The sequence below is a fragment of the Ctenopharyngodon idella genome, chromosome 11 (assembly GCF_019924925.1).
Source record: "Ctenopharyngodon idella isolate HZGC_01 chromosome 11, HZGC01, whole genome shotgun sequence".
In the NCBI taxonomy this organism is placed as follows: Eukaryota; Metazoa; Chordata; class Actinopteri; order Cypriniformes; family Xenocyprididae; genus Ctenopharyngodon; species Ctenopharyngodon idella.
The window spans coordinates 12,117,375-12,134,323 of NC_067230.1; the positions used below are offsets into that span (position 1 = coordinate 12,117,375).

The window sequence follows — 16,949 nt, forward strand, 5'->3', positions numbered from 1 at the left end:
GTTAACATCAATCTAACTGACACACTGAACGCTTTTTTGCAGCGTTATGCTACAAAATAACAGGTGTTGTTGTTAACATACCATACTATTTGGCGTCCCGAGAAATTAGCCACCATTACTATTTACAGCTGTTGAAACGAGGAAGATAAACAGGTAGCTATTTCTATTGTCGTCCCGTTTTGTAAACTTTAATGAATAAAAAAAAATCACTCCATCCTTTGCAGAGCTAACGCAGATGAGCGTAAAAACAACTGCACTGCATTTTAAAATATCTCTTAGCAGTTATTTATATAAATGTATACTTTAAAATTGTGTTCTAACTTGTTTGAGATGTTTAGTATGAACAGATAAAAGAAAAAAGGGAAAAAACACTGCAGAGCTGTTAAAGTATGACGTCCATTTGTAGGCCAACCCCAAAGCTTCCCTCGAGATTTCCCGGGGTTTAGAAGATTTGAGTAAAATAAGGCGTGTGATTTAGCATTACTTGGAGAGTTTTGTTCTCACGAGCATACAAAACGTGAATTTTGAAGCCACAAAATTTTTAAAAATGTTTGTATCACGTTTCTGTATGGATGTCCATTGTGTCAAGCAGGTAAACGCATGTTCTTGTGGTGGTTGTAGTCCTTCGCAACTTTAATCATTCATTCATTCATTCATTTTTCATGATGTGTGTAATGTTTTAAAGCATTAGGTGAAAGACTTTTCACCGAAACTCGAAACTGACCTTTTTAAAAAGGAAACCTCCTGGGCTAAAAAAAAAAAAATCGTCCTTTTCCGGTTTTCAGGACTACAAACAGAACAGCTCTTTTGAGCATATGACGCTCCCCTAAGGCAAAATACAAAATAAGTGAAATTGATTTGCTCTCATCTTTTAGTGTTTAGGTTTGAGTGCACATGAGTGCTTCAGTTTCCTGAAACACTGCAATTTCTATACATATCCTTTAAGTAGGCCTAACAAGCAACAAGCTGAATTATCATAAAATGTGGCAAACCCTCTACAGCTTTCATCACCTTGTTCCTGTGTCCTGTAGACATCATGTGATCTCCAAGAACTTAACTTTGGAACAGAAAATGTAACTGTTAGTTTAATGTGAAGATATTTTGCATTCTGATATATGTTGCTCAATAGCATCCACTCTCTGAGAGTAACCACTGTTAACCCGTGTTGGGGGCGGCAGCAGCAGCTGGGGGCTTTGCAAGGTCATCATGGGATATGACAGCAGTCAATTCTTTGATCCGATTGGCTCAGCTGGAATTGGGGCTAGGCTGGGTGAAGGTTTGGCAACAGCATCAATATCTTCTCCACATGGAAAACCCCAAGGGATGCTAAATGATATATTGCAAAAGAAGACAAAGCAAACTAGCTGTACACTGAAAATGCAACCATGTAGAATTTAATAGAAAAAGTCATTTTTGTAAATGTAAATTTATAGTGTAAATGAAGGATACAAAATACAAGCCAAAATAAATACTTGCAATCTATAAAGGTTTTATAAGTGTAAATGAATGGATGAATTGCTGATTTAAATACATTTAAAAAATAATTTAATTAGCTGGCTGCTTGTTGAGCTGGTTTATGAAACCTCAGAGGATGGTTTGTGTTGTGTCCCTAACCTTGAAATGGTAACCTTCAGGGATCTTCATAGTGAAATTTGCTTATCAATATTAAATGACCTTAGATTCAAGTAGTTTCCAGCCTCAGTTACAGTTTCCCTTAAAGTCAGTTAGACCAAGAACAAAGACATGAGGAACTACTTTCTGGGCTTATACACAATAACACTTGATTAACTCGTTAATTATGTGCTAACTGTATATCTACTGTATATCTCAATAGTAAATGAAAAAGTACAATGTAAAGTTCGTTGGGACAAACTTTTATGTTTTGCTTGACAAAAATTTAAAAGTTTTATAAGCTTCCTAGCATGTTTTTCATGTTGCTAGCATGTCTTAGCATGTGTCTAGCATTATTCTGCATTTTGCTAGCATATAGGGTCGCCAACTTCAGGACAGGAAAATAAGGGACAATTGTGGTTCTTTATAGGAGTATAAGGGACAGAATAAGGCGCACACTCAAAATATTTGTACTGTACCACACAGTGTATGTCACATAAACACATTTGTATCATTCCGTGTCAAACCAAATTTCAGAAAGTTTCCTGGCTCAAATTTTGATTTTGCATGCCTGTAACTCATGAAAGTATTAAAGATATCTTAAAGGGTTAGTTCACCCAAAAATGAAAATAATGTCATTACTCACCTTCATGCCGTTCCACACCCGTAAGATCTTCGTTAATCTTCGGAACACAAATTAAGATATTTTTGTTGAAATCCGATGGCTCAGTGAGGCCTCCACAGCCAGCAATGACATTTCCTCTCTCAAGATCCATTAATGTACTAAAAACATATTTAAATCAGTTCATGTGAGTACAGTGGTTCAATATTAATATTATAAAGCGACGAGAATATTTTTTGATGCGCCAAAAAAACAAAATAACGACTCATATAAAGATGGCCGATTTCAAAACACTGCTTCATGAAGCTTCGGAGCGTTATGAATCAGCGTGTCGAATCAGCGGTTCGGAGCACCAAAGTCACGTGATTTCAGCAGTTTGATTCATAACGCTCCAAAGCTTCATGAAGCAGTGTTTTGAATCGCCCATCACTATATAAGTTGTTATTTTGTTTTTTGGTGAACCAAAAATATTCTCGTCGCTTTATAACATTAATAATAAAACACTGTACTCACATGAACTGATTTAAATATGTTTTTAGTACATTAATGGATCTTGAGAGAGAAAATGTCATTGCTGGCTATGCAGGCCTCACTGAGCCATCGGATATCAACAAAAATATCTTAATTTGTGTTCCGAAGAGGAACGAAGGTCTTACGGGTGTGTGAGGGTGAGTAATAAATGACATTATTTTCATTTTTGGGTGAACCCTTTAATATCCTTTTAGATTCTAATTCTTAACAAACATTTATTTTGGTACTTAAATTTTTAAGGCCCAATATGGTTAATTTCCAGAGATATGGGGATCTCAATGTGGCTCCATGAGTAAATTGGTAAATTGTACACATTTTCAATGGTTGCACATTTTCTGAGAACAAATAATGTTGAAACTAGAAATGTATCTTTTTTTTTTTTTTCTATCAACACAATTGCACATACCTACCTAGATTCCCATTCTTAATAAACTTTTCTTTTGTAATCATCATTTTTAAGGCCCAATATGGTTCCATCCCATAGATATGGGGATCTCAATATGGCTCCATGTTCAACTTGTTGAATTTTACCCATTTTCTATATAGCTACACCAATGCATATTAAATATCATCAACCTCTATTCAAAACAATACAAAAGGTGTTTTTTTTGTTTGTTTTTTGTCAGGAAGATACATTGAAACATATGGCATAAAATTTGAAAGCATAACAATTGAACGTATACGAAATTTCAGTCAATAGCATTTTTTAAACAAACAATGACACTTAAAAGATGGAACTAAATGTTGTTGCAACCATGTATTAATGAATGAAAGTGCATATTTTTCAGTTAAAGAGAACTAGTATGGGCTGCTTATGGTGTTTAAGGCTTTTTTTTCTCCCACAAAATTAACTTACAATAGTGAAAGACAACTCCCCTTTTTGATCACGTCTTCCCTCAGGTAGATAGATTGCATGTTTTCTTGCGTGGCTGGATGTTGGAAAAATAATCACGCTGTTTGCATTCACCCAAATTGATTTGCCAAAATCTAAATGCGGACAGTGAAAGGGATTTCCGTTAGCGTGAGTCCCGCTCCCTGTGAAGAGGGTGTGACTAGCTGGCAGAGGATACTGCTTAGTCTTAAAGCCTTCAGTGAACAGCTATGGTCAAACAATGATTTGTCCAGAAGGAATGCGTATGCCTGTGCAACCCATGTTCATAGCATATATTGCTAGCATGGATTAACATGTTGCAAGCCTTTTTAGTATGTTGCTAGCATGAATTAGCATGTTACTAGCACGTCTTATCAATTGTTAACACGTTGCTAGCATGTTTTAGTACATTGCTAACATGTTGTAACATGGGTTAGGGTAGGGTTAGGGATTAGTGTTTGTTATGTTGTTATAAGCATGTTGCTAACATGAATTAGCACATTGCTAACATGATTTGACATGCTGATAGCATGTTTTAGCACATTGCTAAAATGAATTAGCATGTTACTAGCAAGTTTAACACTGCTTTTGTGGCAGAGGTGCCACAACATACATTTTATTATGTCCTGAAAGTGCATACTCTCTCCCGCTCTCTCTCTCTCACTCAAACACACAGTACGGACACACACTCGCACAGGAATGTGTTGTCCGCGCTGCTCAGACAAATTAATTAGTAAAATAGTTTAGCAACTTAAAAGCTACATGACATTTCTCACCAGCGGGGAAATAACTGCAGTTCTTGAGGTAGATAAACTTACAGTTTCGCTATTAGTAGAGACACTGCTGCTTTGAGAGATGCACAGACTCAGGTAGGCTAATTCACATATGCTTATTCTCTCTCTCTCTCTCTCTCTCTCTCTCTCTCTCAACTGCGTTAATAACTGTATTAGTCTGCTATCAATGGTTCAAGCCTCCGTTGCTAGTTCTGCAATGACGTTTTGGAATTAGCAACGGAGGCTTGGGATGAGATGCGTAAGAAAATTAGTCCCACACACAAAAGTGTTTTAAAGACAAAAACCTGACAAATACAACATCTGAACGGTGTCTTGAGGCATGATAACCATAGTATAAGCGGAATAATTGACTCCGGACCATTGAATTATTAGAAAACAATGCAACGGCCACTCCTCGGGTGTGCATTATTTTATAATAATTCAACGACCCGTCGTCAATTATTCCTTACATAATCATTCATAAAGTTCGAAAAGGTTGACGCGAATTACAGTGGGCTGTGTTTACATTAATCTTGCGTCATAAAACCATTCTAAACCATTTTCGTGAGCATTTGAGTGTGTGGTTAAAAACTAGCCTAGAGCGGCATCTGCTGTTAAAACTAAGCTCAGAATCGATCCAGAATCATTGTATCGCCAATCGAGAATCGATGTATTGTCCCGGCCCTAGTATATTTTAACACACTGCTAGCATGTCTTAAGCTAGTTGCTACAGGATTTGCTGATACTGACTAAATTTTAGAAGAAATTAGAAGAAAAAGAAGAACAATAACAAGAAATAGGATTTCAGTATGTTGGGTTTGTCAAGTTAACATAAATATAAATCATTGCAAAAACACTTTAGTGTCAGTTTATTTGCAGTCACATTTATTCTGATGAAAATTTCTCACAGTTGTAACGATACATGTTCATTTAAATGAATAATTTAATAAACAACAGTGGCTGTTTTCAGGAAGAAATGCTTATTTTACAGTGAAATCAACAGAACTTCGTACTGCTGACATGTGCATGACATAGATGTGCGTGTCGTAGTTTTGTCAACCAACCAACCAACCAAAAATGGCAAAACACTGTAATAACACTGATAGTAACATGAAAACATTCATTTCCCCCACTTTATACATATTTAAATCTATCCATACATTAAATAACTTTGTTATTTAAAATTATACACATTGACAAAATAATCACATGAATCACATGTACATGTGTTGATGATGTTAGATTCGTCTCTGGTAAGTACATGGTATAATGCCCCTCTTATTAAAAGGAATATTATTGCATTTCTTGCATGATTTTTGTATTATCGGCAGTAATAGTATAATTCGTTCGTTCAAACGATGAGGTCTCTTTTCTCGGCTTGCAAATGAGTCTTGTAGAGGAGACAGATGCCCTGTCACTCAGAAACATTGTGAAAACAGCACTATACAGTTATATTATTTGCAAAGTTTAAACAAAATATATGTTTACTATTATTTGCATGGTCGAGTGCTACACAAAATGAGATAAAGCTTCATAGTAATAGTTTTCAAAAATAAAAAATAAAATAAAAAACAAGTGAATTTATGAATATGGATGTTTCATATCAAGAAGTTCAAGAGAAAATGTAGGTTAAAATGAGCACAGAGTACTCAGAGTACGTCGTACGTTTGTGTTTTTAGGGAAATATTACAATAAATTTCACAAAATGGGAAAACTGTTCATAAAAGTACTTTAAAAAATATTGGTCACTGTTCTTAAGTAGTAAATGTTAACATCAAGAATCTTATGAAGTGATGTGGAGAACATTTTGACAATCACACAGACATTGAAAAAGCCGACAGAACTACATTTGCATCTTCCGTCAGAAATTGCTTCTTACTATTATGATATTTTAACTATGCCTGCAAATGAATATTTAGCATTTATGCATAATAAAAAATGAATGAATTTTATATAATAAACATATTCAGGCTATAAGACAAGGAATTTCAATAGGATCTACTGTCAAAAAAATATAAAACATACAAAATACACTCTACCTGGTTAAAAACAAAAGTAACCTTAATTGTTTTTAAATTTCTATAGGTCAAACTACAATTGGACCATTAAACACACAACCCAACAATTCTCCACATGGGCAGCATCTCCACACATACACACATACACACACACACATACATAAAAAAACATGTAAATATAACAAGGTGCCTTAGCACAGACTGGCACACACAGACCTACAGAACAGAAGCATTTAATGGTGCTTGTAGTGTGGCACGATACCGAGTGTTTTGAAATACATGAACTCACAAACTCGTCTCTCTATCCAAATCTGTCTCCTTCTCTTCATCACCTCGCTCATGTCCAATGGCACCTACAACTGTTGAGCTGCAGAATAATAGAGAAAGATTCATATCATCATGAGAAAATAATAATTCATAGTCGAAAAGCTGATGAGAAACAGTGAGTGACACGTTTGTTCTTGGAGCAAAAGATACAAACAGTTCCTTTTCAAAGTGGAACTTTACACTGCATCTTGGATTGACACCATAGGGAACATAATTAGCGTGACTGGTGTCTGAAGCACGTGTGTACACACAACAATTTAATTGGCCAACGACAGTCCATGACATCATCACCGGAGCACCTGTAAGAGGATACGTCATCAGCTTTTTTGTCTTCAGGAGCCGTTTGTTTGTGTTACAGCATGTTAAAGGTGATTGTCATGGAGAAGCACTCGAACAAGAGGTTCAGGAAGGTTTTTGACATCTGAGGACAAACACAACCTGTGTGTTATATGTTTGGGTGATTATCATGCCCGTTCAATTCTCGAGGGAGCTGAATGCTCCAATTCTAAGAGATTCAGTCACAGAGATTTGCTTGGCCCTATTCTTGAGGGTTGTGGGACAAGTATCTGCACCCCATGGTGTGGGCCCCGTTGTAGCCGAGACTGAAACAGCGGAGACTGAAGTCGTGGAGATCGCAGGTCGAGGAATTCAAGAAAGGCTCTCAGTCACTGGCTCGAGCAATCTGTTGGATCAGGTTGTACTCTCTCTTGAGTCTTCTGGTCCAGCAGATAGCATGCTGCTGGTACCATCTAGCCAGGAAGAGGTGGATGTGGCTGAGAAGGGCGAGGATATCGCTTGTGGCAGCAAGTCAGGCCGGTTCCTTGCACACGATGGCCATGATGCAAGCATACCAAGCAGATCTGCTTAAAGATTTAGATCAGGGGCAGGGACTGTCTCCTAAAGCAGTCGCCACCAAACAAACAGCTGTTGCCATTTGTTGTTCAATAGTGCTGATGGTGGCAAAAGAAAAGCATCTGTAGCTGAACTTGGCAGACATTAAGGACAAAGAGAAAAGCTTTCTCCTTGATACACCGAATCTTGACCTCGGAACGTTTCGACGCTTCTGTAGAGATGGTGGTTGGGAAGTTTAGGAAGGCGAAGATGAGGTTGGCGGCTTTTAGGAAGTACATTCCGCGTCAATGTAAATCTTCGCTCAAGACCGCTGGGGGACCTGGTCCATCACAGGGTGGCCACTTGGGCTCGTCCTCCTTTGAGAAGAGCTCAGAGGAGGTGGGATGCTAGGAACAGAAGACAAGATCTGAGGAAGTTATAAATAAGAAGCGATTTGATAAACAGGATCGAATTGCTGGTGATAAGTAACATCTCTTCTCCTTCCCTTCTGGGCTCTGGGGTCTTTAAATAAGGTTAGCTCCCCGATGGCTCCTTGGGGTGGGTCTATTATGTATCCTGAGCCCCCTTTTCATAAGGAAAGCAGTATAGAAGGTTGTGGCTGCTCAAAAATGCCTGGTAGGCTCCCTTTGGTAGCTGCTCTTTAGGGTTGAATGTAGAGTAGAACCTCCCCCACTGCCTGAGGTTATGAAGTAAGGTCCTCCGCTCCCTGTCGGAGCCGTAACTGGTCCATGTAGAACCTAACAAGTATAGGAAATTTGCCTATAACATCCCTTCTTGTTATTGGGCACCTTTTTTTAATGGTGGGAGTCTTTGGATCCTAGACTAGTCCAGGCAGGGTCACCCCCAATTAAAAACTCTGGGAAAGTAGTGCTGAAGCTCCCCTGCGGTTCCCTAGGTGTTCGAGTTTTCAGGTTCCCCCTGGAGGTAGTGGTGAGCCAGGGTTGCAGTTTAAAATGTTTCCCCAGGCAAGTATTCTCAATGGGCTGTGTCATACAAAAGAGCTGATATAGCCAAGCCTTAGAGCTGTGTTCTTGGGCTAATGCCTGGTCCACAAGGAAGGGAGGAAGGTTGTAAAGCCAGGAGTTTCCTTGTCACAAAGCATAAATCTTGGGCAATGGCTGAGGGAATACTTCCACTTGACAGCCTGTATGAGTCTTAGGACACGCCCTGTTTGACTGATGAATCTGACTCTGGCTAAGTAAGTCCGTAGAGTCAATTTATGCTATGCCCATTATGGTTGTGTATAGGTACAGCTAATGAGGCAGCCATTACCTCAGCATGGCGGAGTGGGTATTTGTTCCCCATAGCGTCAATCCAAGATGCAGTGTTGAATTTCACTTCAAAGGGTTATGAAGGTAGTCTATGGTCCCCCGAGATTTTATGTTTATGTTTTCCATTTTCATTTTCATTTCAGTTAAAGTTTTAGTATTTTTTTTCTTCAGCTATATAGTTTTTTAAATATTTGATGTTTTAGTACATCAAGTTAAACTAAATGAAAATGGGAAATGTTATATTGGAAACTAGCTGAAATAAAATAAGTTTAAGTTTTTTCATATTTGATTTTATTTCAGTTAATGTTTATTTTATTTCAAGTAACAAAAATGTTTTCAGTGTCTTAATTTTAGTTTCAGTTACAGTTATAATAATAACCCTGGCTCCAAAAGGTAAAATAACATTATTATGATTTATTAGTGCTATCAAATGATTAAAATAATTATTGTAATTAATAACTAAATAATTAATATGATAATTATTTCATTATTAATATTATTATTTAAAAATATTTAAATATGTAGCATATTTTAAAAAAATAAAACATTAATTAAGATTAAATATTTCTTTTATAATTAATCTGTTGATGCATATTTTGGAAAGATAAATAAAAGCATAATTATTGTGTTGAAGACTCTCATAGCAGAATATATGCATATCTACAGTGTTGCCAACTGCTTTCAATTGAAAGTAGCTAAAACTGGTAGCTAAATGTCACTAGATGACATCATGATGGCAAATTCATGGATCTATATAGATATGAATATAGATCAGTGGGCAAAATAAGAACATATATAAGGTTTGTCCAAGAAGTTGCTAGATTTGTCCCTAAACTTTTGAAAAAAGTCTCAAAAGGGGCGGGGAAGTCACTAAATCTAGTGACAAAATCGCTAAATTGGTAACACTACATATCTATAATCACTCTAGACTTATATTTCACTATTAAAAAGTGCAAATGATTTTGTTAAATATCCCACATGGGTTTGATTTATAAATAAATAATATTGTATATGCAGAATTTACAGAGAAACATTACTGAGTTCTACTAGGGACTGAATATTCAGATTCACACAGAACAGAATAAAACAGATGTCAAATTAAATATCAGAGTTAAAAACAAACATACAAAAAAATAAACATCATTAGATATATTTCATTAAATGCATGCATTAACTTTGACAGCCCTATTTTACATGACTATCTGACACCAGTGAGTTACAACTGTGCATGTGCTAAAGCTTGACCTTTGACCTATCTGAAATCATGCTTTTCCATGCATTTAACATTCTCAACAAATACACACAAACATGCACACAGAGGCTGAAATGCTCAGGAAAAAAGAACTTGAATCCCTCATGATGCCAGTGTTTTTAGAAAGATGCTGTTTGTAAAGCCTGGAATTATTTTATAGTCATTAAACTCTAAAAAGGAAGACACAACTTTTTTCAGAAAAGGAGAAAAGGTTTGAACATTTAGGAAACATGAACCATAGTATCCACAGCACTAGAGTATATACAGTGATCGTGCACAGACAGGTTGGGTTGCGTCTTACCTTTGGAAATCAGCATCTGAGACATTAGGAGAGGGAGCTTATGAGTGACAGGGATGAAAAATTCAGTCATGATATGAGCCTGATATTCACACTTCCATTTTTAAGAGAACAGCATGTTTGAGGAGTTCACTAAACAGATATATTACTAATTGCTCATTTTTTTGACTAAGGGGCTCAGACATGACCAAACTCTGCTCTGAGAATGAAAAAGTTTCGTATTTGATCTTTAACAGAGTTTTTAAAGGAGTCATGAATTGAGAAATCAAAATGTCCTTGATGTTTTGACATATAAGAGGTCATTGTACTATAAAAATATCCTGTAAGTTTCAGAACTCTTTTATTGAAACCAAGCTCCCAAAATGACTTGTTTTGGATTTTGTCACAGTACGGATCAATGCCTACTTCTACATCATTGACTCTTTAGCCCCACCCACCGATTCACATGTCATGTAGTTGTAAATACAAGAGAGACCTAAACACAGGATTACTCGAGCAATAAAATGATAGAGATGCCTGTGAGGACCTCAAAGAACATTATAAAAATTTTAAAAATGCATTTCATGACCCCTTTAAAAGTAGGATTTCAGTTGAATGTTCCAAAAGGGGGAATAAAAATGTGCCGCTACTGAATTAAGAAACTGAAAATGTCCCATGGTAACATAAAATACTGTGTATTTTCATCTATTCAAATGCAATGTTTGAAGGTTTGCGGTGAGATTAAAGTGACATTTTTGAATATTGTTATGTATGCAAGGGAATGTTCTAAGGGAATATTAAATCCAAACCTTTTCGAGCTTTGATCTTTGTTGGTGCTGTCAGTGTTGAGTCCTTTCCAGACATTTCCAAAAGATGTCTTTGTCATTTCATCTGAAATGTTGACCGTGGATGGATCATCCCTTAATGAATGCAAACACATCAGCATTTTTAATCTCAGACTATTTCTGTTGTCATATTTTGAAAGAAATTTTTTAAAGTTTGTCTTTCAAAAAGAGAGAAGACCATCTAAACATTTTTACAGACATTATTGACTGCAGGCTTTATGTTTTTAAATGAAATATGTGGAATGAAATTATATGTATTTTGACATAGTATGCCTTTTATATTACACTGAAAAATGTTTCCTAAAAAACAAATACAGTACTGCTCAAAAGTTTTGGGTCAGTAAGATTTTTTAATGTTTTTGAAAGAAGTCTCCTATGCTCACCAAGGGTGCAATTATTTGATCAAAAATACAGTAAAAACAGTATTACTGTGAAATATTACAATTTAAAATAACTGTTTTCTATTTTTAAATGTAATTTATTACTTTAATGTACTGATTGCAAATTTCTCTAGGTCATACTCCAGTTTACAGTGTCACATAATCCTTCAAAAATCATTCTTATATACAGGTGCTGGTCATATAATTAGAATATCGTGAAAAAGTTCATTTTTTTATTGTAAATTATTTTAAAAAATGAAACTTTCATATATTCTAGATTCCCTACATGTAAAGTAAAACATTTCAAAAGTTTTTTTTTTTTAATTTGTTGATTAGAGCGTACAGCTAATGAAAGTCCAAAATTCAGTATCTCAAAATATTAGAATATTTACATTTGAGTTTCATTAAATGACCATCCCTACAGTATAAATTCCGGGTATCTCTTGTTCTTTGAAACCACACTAATGGGGAAGACTGCTGACTTGGCAATGGTCCAGGAGACAATCATTGACACCCTCCACAAAGAGAGTAAGTCACAGAAGGTCATTACTGAATGGGGTGGCTGTTTACAGAGTGATGTATCAAAGCATATTAAATGCAAAGTTGACTGGAAGGAAGAAATTGGGTAGGCAAAGGTGCACAAGCAACAGGGATGACCGCAAGCTTGAGAATACTGTCAAGTAAAGCCGATTCAAACACTTGGGAGAGCTTCACAATGAGTAGAATGAAGCCGGAGTCAGCGCATCAAGAGTCACCACACTCAGACATCTTCAGGAAAAGGACTACCAAGCCACTTCTGAACCAGAGACAACGTCAGAAGCATCTTACCTGGGCTAAGGAGAAAAAGAACTGGACAGTGAACAGTGGTCCAAAGTCCTCTTTTCAGATAAAAGTAAATTTTGCATTTCATGTTGAAATCATGGTCCCAGAGTCTGAAGGAAGACTGGAGAGGCACAGAATCCAAGCTGCTTTAAGTCTAGTGTGAAGTTTCTGAAGTCAATAATGATTTGGGGGGGCCGTGACGTCTGCTGGTGTTGGTCCATTGTGTTTTATCAAGTGCAAAGTCAATGCAGCCATCTTCCAGGAGATTTTGGAGCACTTTATGTTTCCATCTGCTGACAAGCTTTATGGAGATGCTGATTTCCTTTTCCAGCAGGACTTTAGCATCTGCCCACAGTGCAAAAACCACTTCCAAGTGGTTTGCTGACCATGATATTACTGTGCTTTATTAGCCAGCCAATATGCCTGACCTGAATCTATGGGATATTTTCAAGAGAAAGATGAGAAACAGTCGATCCAACAATATACAGATGATCTGAAGGCTCAATAGTGCCTCAGCAGTGCCACAGGCTGATCACTTCCATGCCACACTTCACTGATGCAGTAATTTGTGCTAGGAGCAAGTCATTTGCTGTAATATGTCCTGCCGATCAAGTATTGAGTGCACAAAAGAACATACTTTAAAGAACTTGAACTTTTCTGTTTTGCAAATCCATTTTTTGATTGGTCTTAGGAAATATTCTAATATTTTGAAATACTGGATTTTGGACTTTCATGAGCTGTACGCTCTAATCATCAAAATTTTAAAAAAAAAACTTTTGAAATGTTTTACTTTACATGTAGGGAATCTAGAATATATGAAAGTTTCATTTTTAAAAATAATTTATAATAAAAAAATGAACTTTTTGATGATATTCTAATTATATGACCAGCACCTGTACTATATAATTTCTTTTAAAAAATCTGACTCAAACTTTTGAATGATAGTGTATGTTTCCTACAAAATTGTGCTTCGTCTAAATTAATTGGTCAAATTACTAATAATTATTCAAGTCAAAAATATTTTTAATCACTGAATCAAAATAAATGCATTACCAAAACTAGATTTAAAGGTTAGATTATGTAGAAATGGTAGGATACCAATTCTACAGTGTACAAACACTGTAGTTTTTCCTACTTACTTATAATGCCCCTCCAGGGGCACTTGTACAATTCCTTCATCCTCCATTAAAACACACTGATTCTCCTGAAATTGAGAGAAAGAACATGCTCGTGATAAAACAGTGTCTTCAGTGATTGGTCATTGACAGCCAATAGCGTCGTCACAGGGCGCAACCAATAGCAGTGCGTGATGGGTGGTGGTGGTACCTCTTGTTGTGCATCTTCCATTTTTTTCTTCTTGCTTTCAGGCATGAGGTCATCAAGCCAGCTGAGATCTCGCTTAGAGAAGACAAAATCTAACAGCTTACGGATGAACACAAGGGCTAAGACCTGCAAGAAAACACACAGACATCATATGAGATCTTGATGATCATGCACACACACACACAGATATCTACAAACACACACGTCTTACCATCATAGGAAAGACTATGGCGGCTCTGGAGGTTTTGATGACCCAGAGAAGCACCAGGCAGCTGAGCTGGATGATGGTGAACAGGTGAACTTTTCTCAGCGGGACATGTCTCAGGTAGATAAAATCAGGCTGGTGTTTTGTCGGCATCCCAAACAGCTTCAGACGATCAAAGAACTGAACGGCAAACACACCCAACACGGTTAGAACTGCACAAAATGTCCATGAAAAGTATCTGGATGCATTTTAGTGTTGTTGATTGAAATTAAGCTAAAATAACATATAAATATTAGGTGAAAAACTTAAAAATAAAATAAAAAAAAACTTCAATTTAGTACTAAAATGCCTAAAACTATATACAAATAAAAAATACAAAAAATAAAATACAAATGAAAAACAAAAAATAAATTAAATCTAAATAGAAATTTTTTTTAAAAAAATGACAAAAGCACAAGACAAAATTACTTAAAACTTAAAATTAAAACTGAAAATATAATTTAAAATATTATTAAATATTATAATAGTACACAAATAATTCTAACATAACACTGGGTAGGGCTGCACGATTAATCGTAATCGAATCGAAACAGCGATTTGGCTTAGTGCGATTATGACATTGCAAAGGCTGCGATTTTTAATTATATAAATATGTGAAGAGCTGCTCTGTGATCAGTAGTAAATGACGCTCCATCTGAGAGCACTGCATTAGAAAAAGCAACACACGTCAAATATACAAACTTTCCAAACATGAGAAGCCTTTACGAACTTTTTTTTTTTTAACAAAAGACAACATTTAATGTGTTTTTACTCCAAACTCACTTCATAACGTCGAGTGTTTGAAATAGCATTTTGATTAGCATTGGATTATAAACTTTATTATTACGGAAATACCCGAGAAGGCTTGAAGAAAACATATAAACCATGTATTGTTGTAGTCGTCTGTTTATTTTATTCATGTTTAATCAATCAAAGCGTTTCTACCTTCCTTTTATTCAGTCACAGCAATAGCATGATGCCCATTGGGGATTTCCTGGAACAGCGTTTGTTATATTGCGTATATTTGGAGTATTTGGAGTATCTGCTCAAGGGCGCCCTCCGGCGTCCAGTATGAAACAGACATGTTTAGCGCCAAGTAAAGCTCACTCAATCCTATTCAGGGTTCCTATTCGTTTTTTTTCCACAGTGGATGCATAAGAGGCATGTAGTTCATATTAAATACATGGACTCCATTTTTGATTTTGCATACCTCCTGACAAAAATAAAGAAATTATTGAGACAGATTTTTATCATAATAATATATTTGATAATAAATCCTTAGACCTTTCTAATGATTTATAGACATACTGCTTGCATGTTAACAAGTAACCCCACATTTTGTCATACACGTTTTAAATATTTTCTAATTATTATAGTTATATTTATAATTAAATACTAATGCTAAATACTTTAATAATGAAAGTTATTACAACAGCAATATTTCTTATTTGGTTTAATATTTTTATTTAGCAATAATGATAATAATAATAATAATAAAAATAATTAGTCAAAATAATATATTAGCACAAAGTTTCAGGCCAAATTGTGCAGCCTTACAAACAAGCAAAATAAGCCTGGTATTGTTTGTAAAAAAAAACTTCATTTGTTTTATAAAATCGCAATTTTAACAAGAAAAATCGCAATTAGATTTTTTCTCCAAATCGTGCAGCCCTAACACTGGGACACTAATTCAGCTTTCACAATCAGAGGAAATATTACATTTTAAAATATATTAAAATAGACAACAGCTCTTTTAAATTGTAATCATATTTCACAATATTTCTGTTTTTACTGTTTTTTGGATCAAATAAATGCAGCCTTGGTGAGCATAAGAGACTTCTATATAAATAATACTAAAATAACACATAAGCCACACCTACATATGTTGGAATTAATAACTATTAAGCACAATATATGACTTTAGTAACTTTAGTACCTGTATGCCTCTGAGAGACGACGCTCCCATATAGAGGAAAACTCCATATAACACAGGCATTGGGATATGCTGAGGACAAAAGCAAAATAATAATCATTAAAAAAAAGTTTTCTTTTTCAATGCAAGTTTGTAACTATCATCTGTTGATCAAAAGAAGATCACTGACCTTCAGTATGGAAGTCATAAATACTGAGCTTCCCATAAGAACGAATATCATGAGGCCGGTGAAGCGCTGCTCTCTGATGCCCAAGAACTTGGGCTGTTCACCAGGTGCTGAGCATTCAGACTCCAATTTCAGGCTGTTCACGTGGCTGATTGACAGCACCGTTGCAGCCACGAACCACGGGAGGCCCATGAGAGAGCACACGCCCAGCATCACACCCACCACAAACAGGTCCAGATGATACCCACAGCCTTTCTGTGGATGCACACATACACAACGAAAGACATGTGACATCTCATTAAGTGTACAAGATTATTTGTTAACCAAAAGGAGCATATTGTGAATTAGTGACAAACCTTCAGCTTATGTTCCTTCCTGTTAATAATAACGGCAGTGATTTGTTGGTCCATGAAGATGAGGATGGTGCACAACAGAGCTGGGATGAAGGTCACAATAGTGGTCCACCATGGGTTTGGTCCCACTGGGCTGATGAACCAGCCACGGTCATCTCTGGTTGGCTGTGAGAAGTCATGTGATCAATTACATATTCATATACTGAGGATAGATTTATGTGAAAATCTACAAATGAAAATGACACAGTACTGTAATACTGTAATACGACTCACTTTAAACTCATTAGGAACCTGTAGTTTTGTGGAGGGGATCCCCAGAGCATAGTCAGTCAGAACCATGGTCATGATGGTGAGGAAAACAGCAAAATCGCTGATAACTGCCCGCACCTGTTGAGAAACACACAGAATTGGAATAAGCAGTAGAAACTGAACATAAAACTGTGATCCTTTAGATTTTTTACAGACTCCCTGATTGAAA

The 16,949-nt window shown here is 36.1% G+C and overlaps 1 protein-coding gene across 5 annotated transcripts in view; it reads right to left on the reverse strand.

Moving 5' to 3' along the window:
• Positions 1–5,272: 5,272 nt before the first annotated feature.
• The window catches only part of slc4a10a (solute carrier family 4 member 10a), a 49,996-nt gene continuing 38,319 nt past the window's right edge, over positions 5,273–16,949 (reverse strand). For 2 of the 5 annotated variants that reach the window (XM_051912106.1, XM_051912109.1), the window contains 10 exons: positions 16,745–16,858; positions 16,475–16,636; positions 16,122–16,373; positions 15,956–16,024; positions 13,987–14,160; positions 13,779–13,901; positions 13,592–13,656; positions 11,215–11,325; positions 10,430–10,466; positions 5,273–6,793 (listed from right to left, as the gene is read on the reverse strand). In XM_051912106.1, coding sequence (XP_051768066.1) covers positions 10,454–10,466; positions 11,215–11,325; positions 13,592–13,656; positions 13,779–13,901; positions 13,987–14,160; positions 15,956–16,024; positions 16,122–16,373; positions 16,475–16,636; positions 16,745–16,858 — 1,083 coding nt within the window. In that variant the 3' untranslated portion in view covers positions 5,273–6,793; positions 10,430–10,453. The remainder of the gene's footprint in view (positions 6,794–10,429; positions 10,467–11,214; positions 11,326–13,591; positions 13,657–13,778; positions 13,902–13,986; positions 14,161–15,955; positions 16,025–16,121; positions 16,374–16,474; positions 16,637–16,744; positions 16,859–16,949) is intronic. The other 3 variants (XR_007932556.1, XM_051912108.1, XM_051912107.1) reach the window with 3 other exon arrangements.